Source organism: Vombatus ursinus, unplaced genomic scaffold, assembly GCF_900497805.2.
Source record: "Vombatus ursinus unplaced genomic scaffold, bare-nosed wombat genome assembly UNPS02001419.1, whole genome shotgun sequence".
In the NCBI taxonomy this organism is placed as follows: domain Eukaryota; kingdom Metazoa; phylum Chordata; class Mammalia; order Diprotodontia; family Vombatidae; genus Vombatus; species Vombatus ursinus.
This window is the reverse complement of record NW_020941197.1, coordinates 23,797,725-23,819,984: the sequence shown is the minus strand read 5'-3', so window position 1 is coordinate 23,819,984 and position 22,260 is coordinate 23,797,725. Positions and strand designations below refer to the sequence as shown.

At 35.9% G+C, this 22,260-nt stretch overlaps 1 protein-coding gene across 5 annotated transcripts in view; it reads right to left on the bottom strand.

Moving 5' to 3' along the window:
- Positions 1 to 753: 753 nt before the first annotated feature.
- The window catches only part of GRAMD1C (GRAM domain containing 1C), a 129,476-nt gene continuing 107,969 nt past the window's right edge, over positions 754 to 22,260 (bottom strand). For 2 of the 5 annotated variants that reach the window (XM_027868783.1, XM_027868765.1), the window contains 8 exons: positions 17,867 to 17,985; positions 14,870 to 15,012; positions 14,290 to 14,393; positions 12,516 to 12,695; positions 11,053 to 11,110; positions 4,256 to 4,366; positions 3,924 to 4,029; positions 754 to 2,539 (listed from right to left, as the gene is read on the bottom strand). In XM_027868783.1, coding sequence (XP_027724584.1) covers positions 2,459 to 2,539; positions 3,924 to 4,029; positions 4,256 to 4,366; positions 11,053 to 11,110; positions 12,516 to 12,695; positions 14,290 to 14,393; positions 14,870 to 15,012; positions 17,867 to 17,985 — 902 coding nt within the window. In that variant the 3' untranslated portion in view covers positions 754 to 2,458. The remainder of the gene's footprint in view (positions 2,540 to 3,923; positions 4,030 to 4,255; positions 4,367 to 11,052; positions 11,111 to 12,515; positions 12,696 to 14,289; positions 14,394 to 14,869; positions 15,013 to 17,866; positions 17,986 to 22,260) is intronic. The other 3 variants (XM_027868772.1, XM_027868778.1, XM_027868774.1) reach the window with 2 other exon arrangements.

The window sequence follows — 22,260 nt, the reverse complement described above, 5'->3', positions numbered from 1 at the left end:
AGCAGCAGCCAAATTCAGTAAATGAAAAACAGATCACAGTCCTAAAGAACTGAGAATTTAAACAGGAAGAATTTTATAATCACTGCCAGATGTAGTGACTCTACTGGGTATTCTTGCTTCACTGGTTATCTTTGTTACATAGTAGGATTCAATTTGTGAGTTTTTTCCCCGAAGAAATGACTGTGATATACTAATGTGTGGGGTGTTTGTGACCCCCAAAATAATCAAATCAGAGACTTCTTAAGAAAGGCAAAAAGGAGTTTTATTGCTTTCTCATGAGAAAGGACACACCCAGCACTCGCTGAAGATGGCTCCAGCCAGGGTGTGTGTGGGAGTATAGCTCAAAGCCAGTTTATGTAGACCCTAAGGTGGAACCCCTACCCACCCACTAGCTCCTCTTTATTGGCTGGGCTTCAGAGCTCACAGTCTAAGCACGGAAACTTTCCCTCAGCAACAAGGTTTGCAAAAAGGCGGGAAACAAGGAACTGTTGGTTCAGCAGGAAAGTAAGAAAAAAGGAGGGGAGAGCTATCAATTCTGTGGTAACCAAACTGTTAGCATTCCTCACACTAACAAAATATCTTTTAAAAACTTCCATGTGATATTGAGTGAATATTGATGAATAAGAACTTCAAAAATTGACCATTAGTATCACCCAGATGTATGTTTTGGGGTTTTTTGGCAGTTTTTATGGATTTTTTTTCCTGTTAAACAGAAGGCAAAAAAATAAGACGAGAGATAAAATTCGAGAATTTTAAGTCTTTTATTGATACTTAATTTACATGACAAGTTCAAATTTTCTTAGAAATTTCATAACTTGTGCTAAACATTTAGTCTGAATTTCCAAAGGAGCTTAGTTGGATTATTTGGTTTGAGGTATATTGTAAGGACAATCTCTATGGTTTAGGAATCACCACAGAAAGTGTTTAGTTTGTTATTTACCCTTCTTGTGCCCATAACAAACATCACTGAACATTGAGTTCTCATTTTAAAATTCTGTAATTGCTGTTTATAACCTCACCCCCAACCCCTCAGGGAACTCCTCACTACAGGTATTCAGACACTACTTGTAGAGATGGAAGTCAGAATCAACATACTACAACCACAATTCTCCCTACAATCAGTATTTCTATACTTTACTGACCTCTTAAGGAAAGGCTATAATAATCCCATGGGGTTTCTATGACTGGAAAAATCAGGAAAGGTTTAACTCAAACCTACAGCTAATCAACTGGAATAAGAATTTATGAAAAAAAATTCTCATCCAATACTTTTCTAGCATTCTGGGGTAAAAACACAGAGCTCCTCTCCCTCCAGAGCTTTCTATGTCAATATAGTAACTCCTGAAGAAACTTTGGGGTTTTTTTTTTTTTTGTTCACAAGGACAGCACACTTGTATAAGAATGCCTACATACATTGAGAAAGAAGGTCTAAATGAAGGAGCCAAGACTTGCCTAGCTTGTATCTTATCTGCTAAAACAAAACACCTATGTACATAAAAAGAATGATGACCTATATGGTCACTGAAAAGTAATGCCTGAAAATTACTAACAATCAGTTGGTTCACTTCCATCAGTTGGGGAGAGCTACTAAAATAAAGCTAAGCTCTCAGTTAAAGTCTTCCTGATCCATCAGTAAATGCCTACATTTTAATAGCACAGTGTTCTAGCTTTTAAGACTTGGAACAGGAATCTTCATTTTTTTTTTCTGTTAATCCACTTCCCTACTCAGTCTGCCTGAAGATTGTTCTGCTGTTATTCACACAAAAAGCCATGTCACCTCTGACAGCCATTTTTTATAAAAAGCAAATATTTCTTTATAGAGTTACTAACCCCATCAGATAAACTGGCCAGATCTTTGGAAAAATTACCACTCAGGCTCAAACCCAAAAGGATTTAACTATTGAACTTCCACTATTCCAGTGAATAATGGAAGAATTATAAATAAACTTAGAAATAACTCATGAAAAGGACCTATACCTTTTCTTTAACACAAAGAATAAAGAGGTTTTTCCTGATGTTGTGTTCATGAGACAGATAACTTTCTGAGGGAAAAACATATTACTTGACATTAGCTTTTCAATCCGTGATGACATTTGAATTTAGCCTAAAAACTCAACCTGCACTAGAGAAAGTAATGGGCCACAATTTAAAGTGCTTTGCATTATTTATATAAATCACAGAAATTCAAAAGTACAGTAGGTCTACATGTTCATTCTAGAAATTCATAGCTTTGAAATATGTGAAAGAAACAAAAAGATATATTCTCAGTGTCAAAGGTGACCATAATCATCAAATAAATACTCAAAATATTCTTTTTATTGGATTTACAATAGATCAACGGGGGGAAAAAAACCTAATGCAGATATTGCTGTGACAAGTGAAATCCTTCTCTTCTGGATTATTTCCAAATCTCTTCATTCAATGTCTTAGTTCATGGGAGTTTTAGACCCTGAGACTGCTAGCTGTTAAAAGCCACACCAGTCTTGTTCTTATTCAGGAGATCAAAGGTTCTCTGGAGCATAATGAGGGAGCTCTTCAGCTGGAAACATATGATTCCCCGAGACAGAAATAAAACTTATTTTCAGAATCAGATATCACTTTTCAAAATTTGGCCATTTTGAGTGCCAAATGGTAATTTCTATATCCCACATAATTACGTAAATATACACTACTGGGTAATATATTAAATGTTACTCAAGCCCAAAAATTAGACTATAATGTTGGAATATTTATATCAAACATTAAACATCCACTTTTAATCTTCATGATCATAATTTGTGCCAAGGTGATTGCTATATAACCTTTCCCCCTTTTGCTAGGCCACAGTGGGCCTCTTGATGTTGTCTCCTGCCAACTCTATCCCAAATTTTTATTCCATTCATCAGAGCAAGAGGATAATTTTCCTAAATAATTTCTAAAATCAGGCCAGTTGCAATGGTTTCCTTAGTGTCTTCCAAATAAGTCACTCTTATAACTACCTCTGAGCTGGTTTTTTTCCAACTACTGTTCCCATCTAATGGACCTTCACTTAATCCTTTTCTCCACCTATCCAAATTCAAAGCCCACCTATTTTTTTGAAAACTTCTCTAATCACTCCAACCCACAATAAATCCTTCCCTCTTCTGAACTCCTATAAAACTTATTATCTCCATCATTCAATTTGGCATGATGTTTACTTTATTGTATTCTTAGTTAAATATTTCTGCAGTATGTGTCTTATCTCCACAACAAAACTATAAGCTCCCTGAAGGCAGCATTGTGATTTCTACATCAAGTCTCCCTCTCCCTGCTTCCCATTCCCTGCCCAGTTGCTCAATTAATAACCAGAATGAATAGAAGTCTTCTTTTCTTCTTTAGACTATCTCAGAAAGCATATTTCTCTTCAGGATTAAAGGGCCTATCCACATGGCTACTTTTTTTTAAGTTTTAAATTATTAAACAGATTTGCACAAAAACTTTGATAACATTAAATATTTAGAATCTTTTAACTTTTTCTTCCACAGGAAAGCTAACACTTAAACCTGTGACCCAAGGGGCTTTACAACAAAGTCCCTACTGCTTGTCTTCTACTTCATCTACCATCAACCCAGCCATTTACTCTCATTTCTTTGCATCTTCACCGACATTCTGACTTTCCCACAATGGACCTAACTTAGGACGGTGATTATTTAGAGGGTACCTTGAAACTCAGTTAAATTTATTCTGTCTTGGTAGTTGTTTTTTTTTTTTTTTTGTTAAGCTCAAATTCAGCAAATATTTATTTTTCCAAATGTATATCTGCATCATCACAATGTTTGGTTTTAATCTTATGGATTCATTAAAATTCATTTTTAAACTCTTAAAATAATTCTATGAACTATCTATCAATCAGAACAAGAACTAATTCACACTAAAATGCACAAGGGTACTATAGACTTGCCTACCTGTTCAAGCATGGTTATGGAGTCTCTAAGAACTCCCCTCAATCGATGAGACTGATCTTTGTTCTTCTGAGTGTTTTCTCCTCTTGATACCACATCAGAGGCTGAACTAAAAGTACAATAACATTTTTGAAGTGAGTGCAATTATCAGCTGATCATTCATTTCCAAAATTCTTTAGCGCAACACTTATGAATTTGCAAAATGGCTTGTCATCAAAGAATCGTTAGCAGACTAAATGTCATGATATTTAAAAGGAATGAAATTTTCTTCAACTGAAAAATAACAATCTGATGAGAAGCAGTCAAAGAAGAAATCAATAAAGAGATTTACTTACTTCCCAGATTTTTCTTCCTGGACGTGGAGGTTATAAAATGACTGAGCTGCATGCTCTATCTTTGACAGCTTGAGAAAGAGCATCACATTCAACAAGACTAGCAACAGCAAACTAGGCACAAAGCAAGATAAATATAGTAAACCCAAACTCTCATTTAATCCTTATGTAATAATAATAATTAATAATAATAATAATAGCTAACATGTATACAGTGCTATAAAGTTTGCAAAGCATTTTATATGTATTATTTGATTCTCACAACAACTTGATGAAGTAGGGGCTATTATTAACACCATCTTACAGTTGAAGAAACAGTCTGAGATAGGTTAAGTGACTTGCCCAGGGTCAAATGGCTAAGTAACTGTTTGGATTTGAACTCAGGTCTTCCTAACTCCCAAGTCTTGACATTCTACCCATTGCACCAGCTAGCAGCCTAGCTGACTTGGATATTTTGTAATGCCAGTATAATTACAGGAATAAAATAACCTTAAAGATAAATCTTCAAAAATGGTATTCCAGTTGCTATAAAGAGGGTATGATGGAGAGGTATATGTGGTTGTGGGATCTGGCTTGGAGATCTACTGAGTAAACCTCTAAGTTTTAGATGTGATCATAAGGTGGGGACCCAGATCATAAGCAATTTAATTAGATGATTATACTTTAAACACAAACCAAGATCAAGGAAGAAATAGCTTCAAGTGGGTAATCAAGACACAATCACTTTGGAATAGGAGTGAGGTTTTGGTTTCCCTGTGAAAATCAAGATTTAAGTAAAAAAATTAAACCATCCATAGCATTTTTATTCAGTCTGCATGATCCCAAATATATATTCATGGTATCATCATATCTAAAATTTCATATGCTAATACAAACTCATAATGTTGGTTTCCATAACAACCTTTCAAATGAATGTTAACCTCATTAAAAATACATACAAAATACATTTAGTATTATAGCTTTCTTTTATTTATTTTATTTATTTATTTTTCTGTTTTCAACGTTTACTTCCACAAGATTTTGAGTTCCAAATTTATACCCCCTCCCCCTCCCCCAAGATGGCATGCATTCCAAATACCCCTTCCCCTAGTCTGCCTTCCCTTCTATCTCTCCCCCACCTTCTCTTATCCCCTTCCCTTTCAATTTTCCTGTAGGGCAAGATGGATTTCTGTATCCCATTTCCTATATTTCTTATTTCCCAGTTGCATGTGAAAACATTTTTTTTTAAACATGTGTTTTTAAAACTTTGGATTCCAAATTTTCTCCCTTCCTCCCTCCCCACCCACCTTCATTGATAAGGCAAGCAATTAAATATAAGGTTATATATGTGCAGTTATGCAAAACACTTCCATAGTAGACATGCTGTGAAAAACTAACTCTATTTCCCTTAATCCTATCCCACCCCCCCCATTTATTCTATTCTTTCTTTTGACCCTGTCCCTCCTCAGAAGTACTTGCTTCTGATTACTCCCTTTCCCAATCTGCCCTCCTCTCTATCATTTCCCTACTCTCTTGTCCCCTTCCCCCCCCATTTTCCTGTAGGGTAAGACAGATTTCCCCACCCAATTGAGTGTATATGTTATTCCCTCCTTAAGTCAAATCCTACGAGAATAAGATTCACTCATTCCCTCTCACCTTCCCCCATTTCCCCTCCACTGTAGAAGCCTTTTCTTCTCTTTTTTTTGTGAGATAATTTACCCTGTTCTACCTCTCCCTTTCTCCTTCTCCTAGTATATTCCTCTCTCACCCCTTAATTTTATTCTCCAGATATGACCCCTTCATTTTCAACTCACCCTGTACCCTCTATCTATCTATATCTATATATACGTATATATAATTTTTTCCCCTCCAACTACCCTAATACTGACAAAGGTCTCATGAATTACAAATATCATCTCTCCATGCAAGAATGTAAACAGTTCAACCTTACTAAGTCTCTTACAATTTTCTCTTTCCTGTTTACCTCTTCATGTTCCACTCGAGTCTTGTATTTGAAAATCAAATCTTCTATTCAACTCTGGTCTTTTCATCAAGAATGCTTGAAAGTCCTCTATTTCACTGAATGACCATTTTTTCCCCTGCAGGATTATACTCAGTTTTGCTGGGTAGGTGATTCTTGGTTGTAATCCTATCTCCTTTGCTCTCCGGAATATTATATTCCATGCCCTGCGGTCCCTTAATGTAGAAGCAGCTAAATCTTCTGTTATCCTGATTGTGTTTCCACAATACTTGAATTGTTTCTTTCTGGCTGCTTGTAATATTTTCTCCTTGACCTGGGAACTCTGGAATTTGGCTACAATATTCCTAGGAGTTTTCCTTTGGGGATCTCTTTCAGGCGGTGATCGGTGGATTCTTTCAATTTCTATTTTGCCCTCTGGTTCTAAAATATCAGGAGAGTTTTCCTTGATCATTTCTTGAAAGATGATGTCTAGGTTCTTTTTTTGATCATGGCTTTCAGATAGTTCAATAATTTTTAAATTCTCTCTCCTGGATCTATTTTCCAGGTCAGTTGTTTTTCCAATAAGCTATTTCACATTGTTTTCTAATTTTTCATTCTCTTTGGTTTGTTTTACAGTGTCTTGATTTCTCATAAAGTCACTAGCTTCCAATTGCTCTATTCTAATTTTTAAGGAAGTATTTTCTTCAGTAATCTTTTGGACTTCCTTTTCCATTTGGCCAATTTTGCTTTTTAGGGCATTCTTCTCCTCATTGGCTTTTTGGACCGCTTTTGCCATTTGGGTTAGGCTATTTTTTAAGGTGTTATTTTCTTCAGTATTTTTTTGGGTCTCCTTTAGCAAGCTGTTGCCTTGTTTCTCATGATTTCTTGCATCACTCTCAGTTTTTCCTCTACTTCTCTTACTTGCTTCTCAAAATCCCTTTTGAGCTCTTCCAAGGCCTGGGACTGATTCATATTTTTCTTAGAGGCTTTGGATGTAGGAGCTTTGGCTTTGTTGTCTTCTTCAGGTTGTATGTTTTGATCTTCTTTGTCACCAACGTAAGATAATATAGTCTGACTCTTTTTGCGCTGCTTACTCATGATCCTGGCCAATTGCTTGAGTTTTAAACTCTTTGTTAAGGTAAAAGTCTGCTTCTAATGTGAAGAATGTACTGTTCCAAACTTTGGGAGTTTGTACAACTGTTTTCAGAGGTACTTCTAGGGAACCTGTAAATTTTCAGTTCTTCCAAGGTGGTATGATAAGGGGCGAGGTGTTTTCTCTCCACCACCACAACAAGCTTCACCACACCAGAGTTCCTCCGAGCCCTAGGACCACCCCTCAGAACTGTGACCCAGATCCAAGCACTGGTAAAGCAAGAGAGTCCTGCCTCAGCACTGACAAAGAAATCTCTGCAATCCCCCTCTGATCAGCCACTCGATTGCCCCTCAGTCTGTGGGCTAGAAGCTCAGGAAAAAGCCGCGGTCCCAAGCCGTGCTCGGGACTTGCGGCTGAGACCTAACTTCTCTCTCACTGCAGTCACAGACTTTTCCCACTGACCTTCTAAGTTGTCTTTTGCGTTCCTGGGTTGAGTAGTCTGGAAACTGCCAGAGCTGCCCCCAATTCAGTCCTCTGAGGCCTGCTCCAGGGTCGCTGCGGCCTGCATGCCCACACCGAACTGCACTCCTCTCCCCACCCGGCGTGATATACCTTTCTGATCAACCATCCAGGCTGTCTTTGGCTGGAAATTTGTTTCACTCTGTCTTTTTGTGGGTTCTGCTGCTTTAGAATTTGTTTAGAGCCATTTTTTATAGGTATTTGGAGGTGTTTGGGAGGGAGCTCAAGACAGTCACTGTTTTCCCTCCACCATCTTGGCTCTGCCCCTATATCTTTCTAAAAGCTAAATTTTTCCCCAGTATAACGTTATCTCCTCCTTCTTACATTTGTAGTAACATTTGTAGTATACTTTTTAGCCAAAAAAAAAAGATCTAGAATAAGGCCAGCTAGCAACAAACATTTGGGCAGAAATATAAAGCAAAGAGATTCAACAGATCACAAATGTATTTATTATTCAAAACTGTGAAAGTGGGGCAGCTAGGTGGCACAGTGGATACAGCACCAACCCTGTACTCAGAGTACCTGAGTTCAAATGCGACCTCAGACACTTGACACTTACTAGCTGTGTGACCCTGGGCAAGTCACTTAACCTCATTGCCTCACCAAAAATTAAAAAAAAAAAAGCTATCAACAAAACTGTGTAAGTGAACTCAATAGAGTCAATTTTGATTTACTTAGGAATCCAAACTACAAAAAAACCCCCTCAAAAACAAAGGATTGCAATACGTTTTGTTTTTGTGTACTCTGTGGCCATGTGGTAGCCTGGGAAAAGCATTGAATTTTGAGGCAGAAGACAGGAGTTCAAATCCCAATCCTATTATTATTATTATTTTTTTAAGACAATTGGGGTTAAGTGACTTGCCTAGGGTCACACTGCTAGTAAGTGTCAAGTGTTTGGTTTGAGGCCAGATTTGAACTCAGGTCCTCCTGACTTTAGGGCCAGTGCTCTATCCACTGAGCCACCTCGCCACCCCCCAATCCTATTATTATTTAACACTGAACAAATTTAAAAAAAAAAAACAACAAACTTCTCTGGGTCTCAGTTTCTAAATCTATAAAACGAGAAATCTAGACAAGCTGAACCCCAAAGGTCTCTTTATGTTCTAAATTTATGACTTTATGATTTATGAACTCTACTTTTATTAAAAAAAGACACAAGACAGATTATAAACAAATCTTCAGAGATATTTTAGAAGAAACAACTTCCAGGGTATATGATAGGGTCAGGGAAGATTTATTAATTGCCTATATCTAAGCTCTCTGAGGCCAGTTTCCTCATCTCCTGGCTCTAACATTCTATGATATCACACGTACAGTCTAATAGGATAATCTTAAGTTAACAGTGATGAATCTGAGACACTATAAAGTCCTGTGGTTTATGAACCATCTCAGATTGTTCTGTTCAACTATAACATTAAGTATATTTTACTGTATTCTAATTCTTTAAACAATTACACTTCATGGTACATATAACTTAGTTCTATTGCTATTTAATCAACAAGACCATTGTTCTCCAATAATTCTGAATATATATGAACAAACTATAAATTTATATAATATATTATATATGATATATACTATAGTATAAATATATTTAACATAAATATAAAATTGGCTCTAGATAGGTTTTATCAATTTCAATTATACTGATCTACTCTTTTCCTAAGGATTTTTAACAATTTTATTTTTTAATTTTTGGTTTAGTATTTTATTTCTCCTCAGTTGCATGTAAAAAAATTTTTAACATTTGTTTTTAAAATTTTGAGTTCCAAATTCTCTCCCTTCCTCCCTTCCCACCCCTACTCTCCTCATTGAGAAGGCAAGCAATTCAATATGGGTTATTCATGTGTTGTCATGAAAAACATTTCCATAAGTCATGTTGTGAAAGAAAACATAGACCACAAAAAAAAAACAAGAAAAAAAATAAAGTAAATAAAGTATGCTTCAATCTATTCTGACATAAGGATTTTTAATAAAGTAAGTTTCCACAACTGAGTAATTAATTTTGTTATTTAACAACTCTACAATAAGGAAATTGTGGGTTGTGGGTTTAAAAAATATATATCCTGGGGCAGCTAGGTGGCACAGTGGATAGAGCACTGGCCCTGAAGTCAGGAGAACCTGAGTTCAAATCTGGCCCCAGACCAAACACTTGACACTTACTAGCTGTGTGACCTTGGGCAAGTCACCAAACCCCAATTGCCTAAAAAAAAAAAAATTATATATCCTAAATCTAATCCTGATGCAATTTAATTCCATCTTATTTTAGCAAAGACGGTATTACTAAATTCTATATAACATTTAAACATAATATAAGCATTTCTAATAGTAACTTTTATCTTTTCTTTATCTTTCTTCACCAATCCTACTTTTTAATCCTTTATTTGTGATATTATTATCTAACCCTCTCCAGAGGCCTTTTAAATTATGGAACTTACTACTAGCCTCAGTTCTCTCAAGACAGTGGATAATAACAGGTCACTTCACAAGTCTGTATGCCATTAGGGCTCATAAATCAAAGTGGCACATTTAGCTTGTTAGTAACTTTTCATGTGAAATAAGTTTTAATTGTTATCTAAGTTTTAATTAATTTCATTTAGACAAAGGTATCCATCCTATAAATACTGACTTCATCTGGACCAGAAGGCAGAATACTTAACTCCAGATTATGTTACATGTACATGTGTATACACACAGACACACACACAGACACACAGACACAGACACACACACACACCCCTAAGATGCTTTGACAGCATATTTGCTTTCTTTTAGCCTATGCTAAAAAAAAAATTATGGACAAAAATGCTGCCCACCTCATTCTCATAACACATCTTACAAAGGAAGCCATAGAAATTGTTAAACAGAACCTGATTGAGTATATTCTTGTAGAATGCCATGATCTAGCCTTACTGCCTAGGCAACAGAGTATGAAAAGGTATAAATGGGATTATCACTAATCCACCAGTCTATATGTACAAAACTCCCTTAAAGCATAGGGAGCTTCTTATTACTGTCTCTAAGGAAATGCTTGCTGCATTACCACCTGATTTCTAAAACACGGTGTTTCCTGCAATATCTAAAAGCTACATTAAAATTAATGGTAGAAGTAGGAGTGATGGAAGTTAGGTGATTCAATTTTATAGCTATAACCTCCCAGATCAGTTGTAAGTCTTCTCCTGAAAGGCCCTCCATTCAGGAACATACTTCACAAATCATCTAATCTGTGGTCAAACAATCAATACTTACAAGATACTCATCACCACAATCATGGCAATGTTACGGCTTTCACTTTCTTTCTTCCCTCCTACAGATCATAGGAAAGACCACATTAGAAAAGCTCAACATCCAATTCTGTAAGTTTACCCTCTTATAATAATATACAATATATTTAAATGAACAATTAACAAAAATACATATGGTCTACTTTTATGTACCACTAAAATGACAAATGTTTTATCCTTGTGTTATGGTATTTGATGTAATATTCAAGAGCTTTCCATAGAGGTACCATAATATGCCTACACATTAAGGTTCCCTGGGGATTCTGAAAGGGCCTTAGTTTTACTCCCTTACCCTTACCCCTCATGTTTCCTCCACCTGCAGCAATGTGATGACAGAATTTCCCAATGCCATAAGATTCATTCCTTTGGATCAATCCTTTTTGTCTTCTATTAAAATACAAATAACCCCTGAGAGTGTTAAGATTAGATGACTGATGAAATCATTCAAACTAAAAGTAGAATTTGATATGGGGGAAAAAGTCCCCCCAGGGTAACAAGGATGGGTGTTACCAAGAAGAGGAAAAGGTCCAAAAAGGGAAAGCTGAGGCTACTGAAAGAGAAACTTCTATTTCCCAATGTAGCGCAGGGCCAGCCCTCATCTTTTTTTTTTGATTGTTTCAGTTTTTGGAGGCACTCAGAATTAGGTGACTCACCTAGGGTCACACAGCTAGTAACTGTCTGAAGTCTCATTTGAACTGAAGTCCCCCTGAGTCCAGGACTGGCAGTGCTCTATCCACTGTGTCACCTAGCTGCCTCCCTCATCTTTTAAATATGCATAAAAGTATAAAACCCTGACAATAAAGACAAGGGTTAAATTGCACTTAGTTATACAGGAAGTATTTATAAGGAACTCCAAGGGTTTTATTAACATTATCTAATAAATGAGTCCTTGCAAAATCCCACAAAAACATTTTTAATAAATGGAGAAATTTAAAAGCATAGGCATCAAATGACTCTTTGAAGGTCAGAGAACAACAGGGAAGGTAGAACCTGCACTTCCTTCTCACAGTTTAGTTTTCTCTCTCATATTCAAGAGGTTTCTTTCTTTCTTTCTTTCTTTTTTAACATTTGTTTATTTATTTTTAGTTTTCAACATTCACTTCTATAAGATTTTGAGTTATAATTTTCTCGCCCCTCCTCAAGATGGCACACAATCTGATATAGGTTCCACATACACATTCATATTAAATGTATTTTCACATTAGTCATGTTGTAAAGAAGAATTAGAACCAATGGGAGAAACCACAAGAAAGAAGAAAAAAAAGCGAGAGCAAATAGTATGCTTCAATCTGCATTCAGACTCAATAGTTTTTTTTTCTGGATGTGGATAGCATTTTCCATCATGAGTCTTTTGGAGTTGTCTTAGATCAAAAGGTTCCTTTTGCCTCATATAATAAAACACAAGATTTCTAACCAGGGAATATCTACCTTTAATGTCTCCCTTGGAGTCCAGGACTATCGTCCCTGGGGAGCGTGGAGAAGAGTGTGTAGGAGGCATTTCTGTCATATTTCGATTATATGTCCATCTTCTCCTTTGTAAGCCACTGGGTTTTCCAGGATCTTCAACAGATTGCTTTGGCAAAGACTCCTCCATTAACAGATCTGATTCTGAAAGGGAGGAAAAAGAGCCTAGAGTTTTTTCTTTTTATTAACAGATGAAAATTTATAGGACTAACCTATGATTCAAGAAAAGGGACTTGAAAACCAATGGAAACTCCTTTTTTGGTCTATTACACAGAACACATTAAGTAACATATGGCAGCTTCCTTGAACTTTTACTTGTGTTTGAGCCCATGTAATGGATTAAGTCCTTCCTTCAAATAAAAAGCTTTAAAGAGTGCAATGACCCCACAATGATCCTTCATCATTCTAGCAAGAATAACCTGTATCAATAAATAATGGGGATCATTAGTGCATATCTACCATATTGCTATATTAAATATTAAAGTAGTCATAAGCCAGTCATGGAAATAACAGGCTGTCCACTTATCTTGGGTGAACAAAAAATTTTCTCAAGCAATGACACCTGATTAGATTACAAATGTTCTGCTACCTAGATATTGAGACAAGAGCTCACTATTTGTTCAGAAAACTGGAAAGTAATTTGGGAGAAACCAAGCATAGACCAACATCTCATACCGTATACCAACAAAAATTTAAGATGGGTATGTGATTTAAACATAAAGGGTGGTATCATCAGCAAATTAGGGGAGCACAGAAAAATTTATTTGTCAGATCTATAACTAGGGGAAGAACTCATGACCAAACAAGAGATGAAGAGGTGCACAAGAGGTAAAATGGATAATTTGAAATCAATGCAGCTAAAATTGGCAAAGAAGCAGGAAATTTGGAGAAAAAATCTTTGCAGCAAGTTTCTCTGGTAGAGTCAAATTTACAATAATAAGAGCTATTCCCCTTGGACTTAACCGCTATCTCTCACCTCTGAGCATTCCCATAGGCAGTCCCACATTTCTGAAATGCCTTCCTTCCTCATCTCTAACTTTTAGAATCTTCCTTCCTTCAAGACTCAATTTATAGGTCCTCCCCCCATTATGGTCCCCTAATATCCTCAACTAAAAGTGTTCTCTACCACCTCAAATTTTGTTAGTGTCTGGCTCTCTCCTTGGCTCTTATCACACTCTACCTTAGGTACATATCCTCCCCCCTAACTCTAGTAAAATGTAAGCTCTTTAAAGGCAGGTGATATGTCGAGTTTTATCTATCATCTAACACAGTGCTTTGCTTAATAAGTGTTTATTGAATTTGTCAAAAGGTTAACTGAATCTAAATAATATTCAAGTTAGATATTAAACCCTTAAGTAATCCTGAATTGAGTTACCATCAATTTTTCATGATTAAATGAATTATCTCCCAATATATTTGAAGGAAGACTTAAAGCATGTAAACATTTCACACACATCAGTCCTCCCCAGAAAACCTGCAGAGTTGGACTCCATCTGTATACACATGTACAATGAGTGTTGGTAGGTGGCTAAACAGAATCTGAGGAGAATGGCACACTCCCTTAGGGACCTCAAGAATGTGGAGCACCAGTGAGAGGTGACAGCATTCCAATGGAGCCAATCCCATTAAATCTTATATTCAACCCTGACAATCACACCTCGGTGGGAAAAACTGTCAGTAGTAATATAAACTATAAATACTATTTTCACAAACTAAATAAATCAAATAATGTACAAACCAAGTTGTTTGAAATACTGTTCCAATGAGCTCCACGTGGTCTTTTCAATTAAAGACTTTATAAGGCCCCATGGCTGTTTTCTATATTTCAACTCTGTAGTAACTCTAATAAGGATTAAAGGAATAAAAGACAATTAATGAATGGTAAAGAGGGTTATGACAATGTATAAATAATAACTATTAACAAATAAGCATTATTATAAAAAAGTGTCCAGAATTCACATTATATGATAGATACATATAAATATGTATTCAAAGAGAACTACTAAATGAGATTAAGAAAACTCAGTGAGAAAGAATAGTTATCCCTTTCAAAAACATGCAATATTGTTTCTTCACCAATTTTCTTTTCCTAGTTACACTGTTTCCTCAGTTTCTCTCTTTCTATCATAAGCTAAAAAATCAACACATTGAAACAAACAAAAAATCAAATACATATTTTCTCAGAAGCTTTTAAAGGAGGCTTAATGGAAATAAATTAGTTGAAAATAGATACAGTAATTAGGCATGACAGGGCAAAGCACATTATGGCCTAGTCCTCTGTGTCTAATATTTTTCACTTTTCCCCTGCTATGGTTTACCTTAGCCTGCATCTCTGTTTTGAAGAACGAATGATGCAGTATCTGTTCAAAGTGTAGAAGTAATCATGATAGGGAACATCATGTGCCAGAATTTCTGCATCTACCAAGTAAAATCGTGCTTCCTGACTTTCTTTATATAGTACCTGTCAAAATAAAGCAAAATAAAATTAGCAGACATTTATATATGTATATATACACACACATATGTGTGTATGTGTGTGTATATATGTGTATCTGTGTATACATATATACATATGTGCACATATGTATGCATATAAAATGTAAATATGTACATATACATATATATAACTACTCACTCTAGAGCTAACTCTCATACTTAAACAAACCCTCAATTCCAACAATCATTTGTTAAGTGATGGTGAAGAAATCTGCATTAGCTTCTGAGAAAGATACTCATAGTATGAAGATTGAAAAAGATATTTTCCAGGTTTCATGAATCACAGAATCTATATGATATGACCCTTTTTCAGAGAAATGCAACAGGGCACGGACTATTTGCAAATAGTCAGGAAAAGCCTTACTCAAACTTATCTCCAAATAGGATGATTCATTTAAATAAAAAGAGACCTATGCAAATAACTTGCCCTGTCTTCTTGTGAAACATTTTATTGTGTTTCATGATATAACCGTTTCAGTAGGGCAGGGAACTGGCCTTGAAATCAAGAAAAGCTGGTTTCAAAACCCATTTCTCACTTCACATGAACTGTGTGACTATGAACAAATCACTTAAACTCTGGAGCTCAGTTTCCTCAACTGTAAAGTATACCTTAATACCAACCCATGTAAAATGTTTTACAAACATTAAAGTGCTAAGTTTGAATTGTAATTATCTTTCACATAGATAACTATTTACATTATCTCAAATGTTTCAATGACAGTAAAAAAAAATTAGTCAATTTAAGAAAGCAAGTACCCTACTTTCAAAATTTAACCTTCTGACTATTGAAATAAACAAGAAAAAAAAAATACTTTCCCCTAACCAGACCTCAGACTGGCAAGCTTAAGTTCTCAAAACTGCAATTCATGAAAAGAATTGTTTGACAAGCTCTCCTAAGCCTGAACCACACCTCTTCTGCATGTCTCTTATTCATTGGCCAGAGCTCCCTTCCCTCCACCCCATATTTAACAATGAGAAAAAAAAAAAGAGAAAAATGACCAAATTACCAAAAATTAACAAAACATGCATGTTACCCACAGACTTTTTCCACTGACTTTGCAATGCATATATTGTATTAAACTATATTAAAAATTAACTTGTATTAAAGTTATCTGTACATATCTTATATCCTGAGACTAAACTGTAAAAATTTGAGGGCAAAAATCATATTGTTTTGTTTTTTTCTTTTTTGGTGAGGCAGTCGGGGTTAAATGACTTGCCCAGGGTCACACAGCTGGTAAATGTCAAGTGTCTGAGGCCAGATTTGAACTCAGACCTCCTGACTCCAAGGCTGGAGCTCTATCTGCTGCACCACCTAGCTGCCCCAACTTCCATGTTGTTTTTTATTGTATCCTCAATGCCTACCACACGGTAGTCACTTAATAAAAAATTCTGTTGGAAAATAAAACCACTGACAGGATGGCAGGAATTAATTTGAATTTGGAAAGGTCTCCCTGTCTATTTGCAGATGAATATACACATTGTTCAATTAATTCTGCATAGTTAGTCCAAAGTATTCTGGTATAACTGGAAAAGACCTGGCTCTCTTGCTGGTCACAGAGAAAGAATATTTATTTTAAGGCACACAAACCTAATTTTGAAAAGCCAACTCCTTTCACCCTTGTTATTGTAGGCATCTGGCTACCTGGCTCCTAGAAAGCACCTTCCATGCCACTTTGACACCCTCTTGGGTTGGCAACTTTAGCAGCTGCTACTATTTCAGGTAGTGGTTGGAATGGGTAATCAATAAGGTTCCTATCAACTTTAAAATTCTATGATCTTTAAAAAACAACTTAGAAGCAGTGAGATGGCTCAGTGGATGGAGTGCCAGGCCTGGAGTCGGGAAGAGGAGTTCAAAGTCAGCCTCAGACACTTCCTAGCTGTATGACTCTAGTCAAGTCACTCAAACTCTTCTGCCTTACTTTCCTCATCTGTAAAATGGGGATAATAATAGTTCCTATCTCCCAGGATTATGGGGCTTCTAGGTGGCACAGAAAATAGAGTGCTGGGCCTGAAGTCAGGAAGACTCACCTTCCTGAGTTCAAATCTGGCCTCAGACACTTAGTAGCTGTGTGACCCCTGGGCAAGTTACTTAACCCTGTTTGCCTCAGTTTTGTCATCTGTAAAATGAGCTGAAGAAGGAAATCAACAAACCACTCCAGTATGTGCCAAGAAAACCCCAAATGGAGTCACAAAGAATCAGATATGACTGAAATAACTGAACAACAACCACCCAGGATTGTTGTATCAAATGAGATAATATTTGTAGAGTGCTTTGGAAACTTTGGCGTTATATAAATGCTATTACTATTATTAAGAATAGTAATAGTATTATTATTGTTATTATCATCATCCCTTGGGGCCTCTAGAGTGCTCCTGATATATTCTGGAATTATAAAATTAACTGAATTTAGAATTATCTGAGGATTATGTATAATTTAAATATAACACAGACTGCAGTTGCCTAATTTATTTCTTTTTTGTCTAATTTTTAAAGTAAAGTTGAAGCCTAGAAACTCTACAAATTAAACTCTTAATCAAAAAGCAATTATTAAACTCCTACAATGTTGCCTTTTGTTTTTACGTGACAAATATTTTTTCCTATACCACCTCCCCACCACAATTAAAAAAAAAGAATTATGGAAAACCACTGATGGCAACAGCATCTAACAGCAAATATGACATTCTATATTCAAGGTGCATTGAGAATTCTAGAGCTAAATGGTCCCAAAAGCTGATGATTTACCAAAGATGTTCACAGCACAATATCTCCACACCCACAATTCTCTTGAAATATTGAATCATCAGCCATACTATACCTGCTTTTCAGTGGCTGAAGTGAACTTTCCAGTAAGTGTATTGTTAAGAACTATAGTGTATGTCATAGTTCTTAGTTGATCACCACCAGTTTCAACATTCCAAGGGGTAGAAACTACATCTAAACACAGAAAACATGTATAATTAGATAGATTCAGGAATATATATTATGAAACTTCAAAACTGAATAAAAATTGTTTTACAATTTAAAAATAATCATTCTAATGACTGTTATTAACTTTCTATTTGCTTTATAAGCTTTGTATTTAACAAATGTAAAATTGCTTGGGACAGAATAGGCACTTAAAAGATATTTATTGACTGACTTTCTTTAAAAATAAAAACATTTCAACCATTTTGGAGAGCAACTTGGAATTATACCCAAAGAGTTACAAAACTGTGTATAATCTTTGACCCAGCAACACTACTATGAGGTCTGTTTCCCAAGGTGATCAGGGAAAAAGTAAAAGAACCAGGGCAGCTTGGTGGAGCAGTGGATAGAGTACCGGCTCTGAAGTCAGGCGGACTTAAGTTCAGATCCGGCCTCAGACCAAACACATGACACTTACTAGCTGTGTGACCCTGGGCAAGTCACTTAACCCCAACTGCCTGGAAAAAAAAAAAGAAAAGAACCTATATGTTTTAAAATATTTATATTAGTTCTCTTTGCAGTGACAAAAAACTGGAAAGTAAGGGGATGCCTATCAATTGGGGAATGGCTGAATAAGTTGTGGTTTATGATCGTGATAGAATACCACTGTACTATAAGAAATGATGAGCAGGTTGGCTTCAGAAAAACATGGTAAGACTTACATGAAATAATGCAGTGAAATGAGCAGAACCAAGAAAATGCTGTACACAGTAACAATATTGTTCAAAGAATAATTGTGAATGATTGTTATTCTGAGTAATATGATCATTCAAATCAACTACGAAGGACTTATGAAGGAAAATGACATCCACCTCCAGAAAAAGAAGTGATATGTGAACGTATGCATTGTATGATTTCACATATATATCTATATCAAATGTTGACCTTCTCTAATGTGGGGTTGGGAGGGAGGGAGAGAGGTAGACAATTCAAAACTCAAAATGAAACAAAAAATGAAATAAATAAAAATTTTAAACAGAAAAGGTTTTATTGATGCCTTTTGGTTTTTTTTATACTACAGACATATGCCAAAATCTCTGTCCTAGCCCTCCCTCTGTGCCACCCATTAGTACCCTCCCATGTAACAAATAAAAGCAATACTGTGAAACCAAATGATACAGAACTTTCCTACTACCATCCAGAGCACCATCCTCCCTTAGTAACCCCAGTTAATAACCTCAATGTTACCTCAGCTCTTCTCACTCAACCCACACAACCCATCATTTGCCAAGTCTTAATAGTTTCTATCTTCAACATCTCTTGTATGCATTCCCTTCACTCCACTCACATAGCTGCCAACCTTCTTCAGGGCCCATTATCACCTTTTGCCTTGACTAATATAATAACTTTCTAACTGGTCTTCCTGCTAAAGGCTGTCCCTATTCCAATCCATCCTCTGTTCAACTACCAAGGTAATTTTTCTAAAGCATATGCTTATGTCACTACCCCCATCCCAATGAGGTCCAGTGCTCTTTATTACCTCTAAGATCAAATATAAACTCTTCTATTTGGCTTGTAAAGTTCTTCAACATCTGGCCTCTCTAGACTTTTCCAGTCCTCTTAGACTTTACTCCTGTTCACATGCTCTAAGGTCCAGCTACATTGGCTTACTTAAAGCAACTCAAATACTCCATCTACCCTATCCTTACCTTTGCACTGAATGGAATGTTCAGTCCCTCATCTCTGCCTATTATCTTCCCTGGCTTCCTTCAAAACTTAACTCGAATCCCACCCTTCACAGAAGGCATTTCCTAGTCCCCCCCCACTCCAATATTTTCTCCACTGAAATTACCTTTCATGGGTTCTGTACATATATCTTCTATGTAGCTAGTTATTTACATGTTGTCTCCCCCATTGGAATGTAAAGTACTTGAAGGAAGGAGCTGATTTTGCCTTTTTTTGTATCCTTGGCACTATGGCTGGCACAACAGAAAATAAACACTTAAAATAAATGCCTGTTGACTCATTGATTGACACAAACCATGTCTGACAGAGTGTACATTTGGTCCCCATCATCCTTCACCTCTCCACCAAGAGGAAGAAGATAGGTTTCATCATCTGCCCTCTGGGCAGACAATTCTGTATCTTCTTTCTGGACTTAACTACTAATAATCTTTCCTACTCCAAGAGGTATTCTCCTCAGGAACCAATAATGGTCATTACCTTTAATCCAAGTTCAACTATCCTTTAATGTTGTTTTAATTTCCTTATAATAGTCACTGTGTATCTTACTCTGCATCATATGTATTCCCATGTATCTCTCATGTTTACTTCTTACTATATGGTAGTTTTTCATATACCACAATTTGTTCATCTACTCCTCAATCAATGGCCACATACTTTTTTTCCTTTTTGGGGGGGGCTACCATAAGACATGTGGCTATGAATATTTTGGCAAATGTGAGACCTTTCTTTCTGTCCTTGACCTTTCTGGAGTTCAAGCTTAGTCTTGGAATCGCTGGGTCAAAATGTAAGAACAGTTTAGTCATTTTTCTTCCATAATTCCAAATTGTTTTCCAGAACAATTGCACCATTTCACAGTTCCACCAAGAGTGTATTAGTATGCCTGTCTTCCCACAGCTCTTCCGACACTATCTCTATCTTTTATCATATTTTCTAATTTGATAGGTGTAAACTAAAATCTCAGAGTTGTATCAATTTGCATTCTTCTTATTATGAGAAATTTTATTGTTGATGGTTAGCAATTCTTTTGAAAACCATGTCTTTTGTCCACTTATCTATTGAGGAATAGTTCTTAAGTTACTCGTTTGTTCTTGTATGTGCAATTTTTCTTGTTTTATTTTCACTTCCAAATTCTCTTCTCTTAGTTAATATTTCTTTGTAACAGTAAACTTAAAAGTTGATCCTTCTGCCTGTTTTCTTTTATACTCTTCCTTCTGCCACCTCCAAGCTGTGTAAATGCATCTATTTTCATCAGATAAGAAGAGAAAACGTCAACATTCCTTGAACAAACAATTCTCTAGGAATGAAACTCTATAAAACACAGAGTCAAGGCCAGGGCAGGGAAACTTGACCTTCACTTCAATTTTTAAGGTAACTCAATGCTGTCAGATTATAGCAACAAAGAATAGTAAGTCTTTCAAACTGATATTTTTGGGGAAAATGGGGAAATATTGCTTAGATCCCTACCTATACTTCTTTTTAAAGAAGCAATATTTCCCTGTATCAGCCACTGAACAAAAATTTTGAATGAGTCCTTCCAGTCCAATAGTATGAATTTATACAATAATATATAGCAGAATGGATCTTTTTCCCCCTTCCAAACACAGGAAGTGTATAAGGAACAGTACCACACTCTGTACAAATTGATCAAGCAAAAACATCTGATGCCTTTAACATCTACTCAGTAATTTTGGCTACTCCAACAAGTTTATCAACTACTCTATATAGATTAATCAGTTACATCAAAATGGATGATAATTTGTCTAATCTGTTCCTTCCATCATAAGGGAATAAAGTATAAAGTATAATCCAGTCTTGGTCAATATTTTCTATATAGTCATGTTTGATAATTCAGCATAGAGCTGATTTCAAAATAACTTTTTGGATACCTAGAAAAATCTCACAATTTACTAGGTTACTAATATCATGCCAGGAAATATTATGTGCAAAGAAGTCAAACAAACTTCTGGCAACATGAAAATATGGCAACGTGTAAAGTTATAAAAGAACTTTACTCTCCCACACATCCTAGAAAATATCTGAGAAAAGCCCTAGATAGTGCCAAGACAAAGAAAAACAAAGAAAAACACAAGTAAGCCAGTCCAGAACTGCACAAAAAGCCAGCTAAGGCTGAAAAATGGGTCACACCAACAAATCCAGGAAGAGTTCTAGAAAACGGGCTGGAACTCTGCAGGCACTGGGTAAAAGTATCACATGTACCACGGCAGCCAACATAAGCTCACATAAATGAGCAGAAATTAGGGTTAGACCAACATTTCACATTCCAAAGACACACAGACCTAAATATAAAAGGTCATATCATATATACATTAGAGGGTCAGGGAAAGAGAAAGGAACTTTTACAACTTCAGATAGAAGACTTTTTGACCAATCAGATAATAGAGAGGATCACAGGAGATAAAATTAACAATTTTGATTACAAAAAATTAAAAATCTTCTGCGCACACACACAAATCAATGATATAATTACTAGAAAGGAAACATTTAACTAGGAAATATCTTGAAGCAATCTGGTATCTCGATATCCTGATATCCAAGATA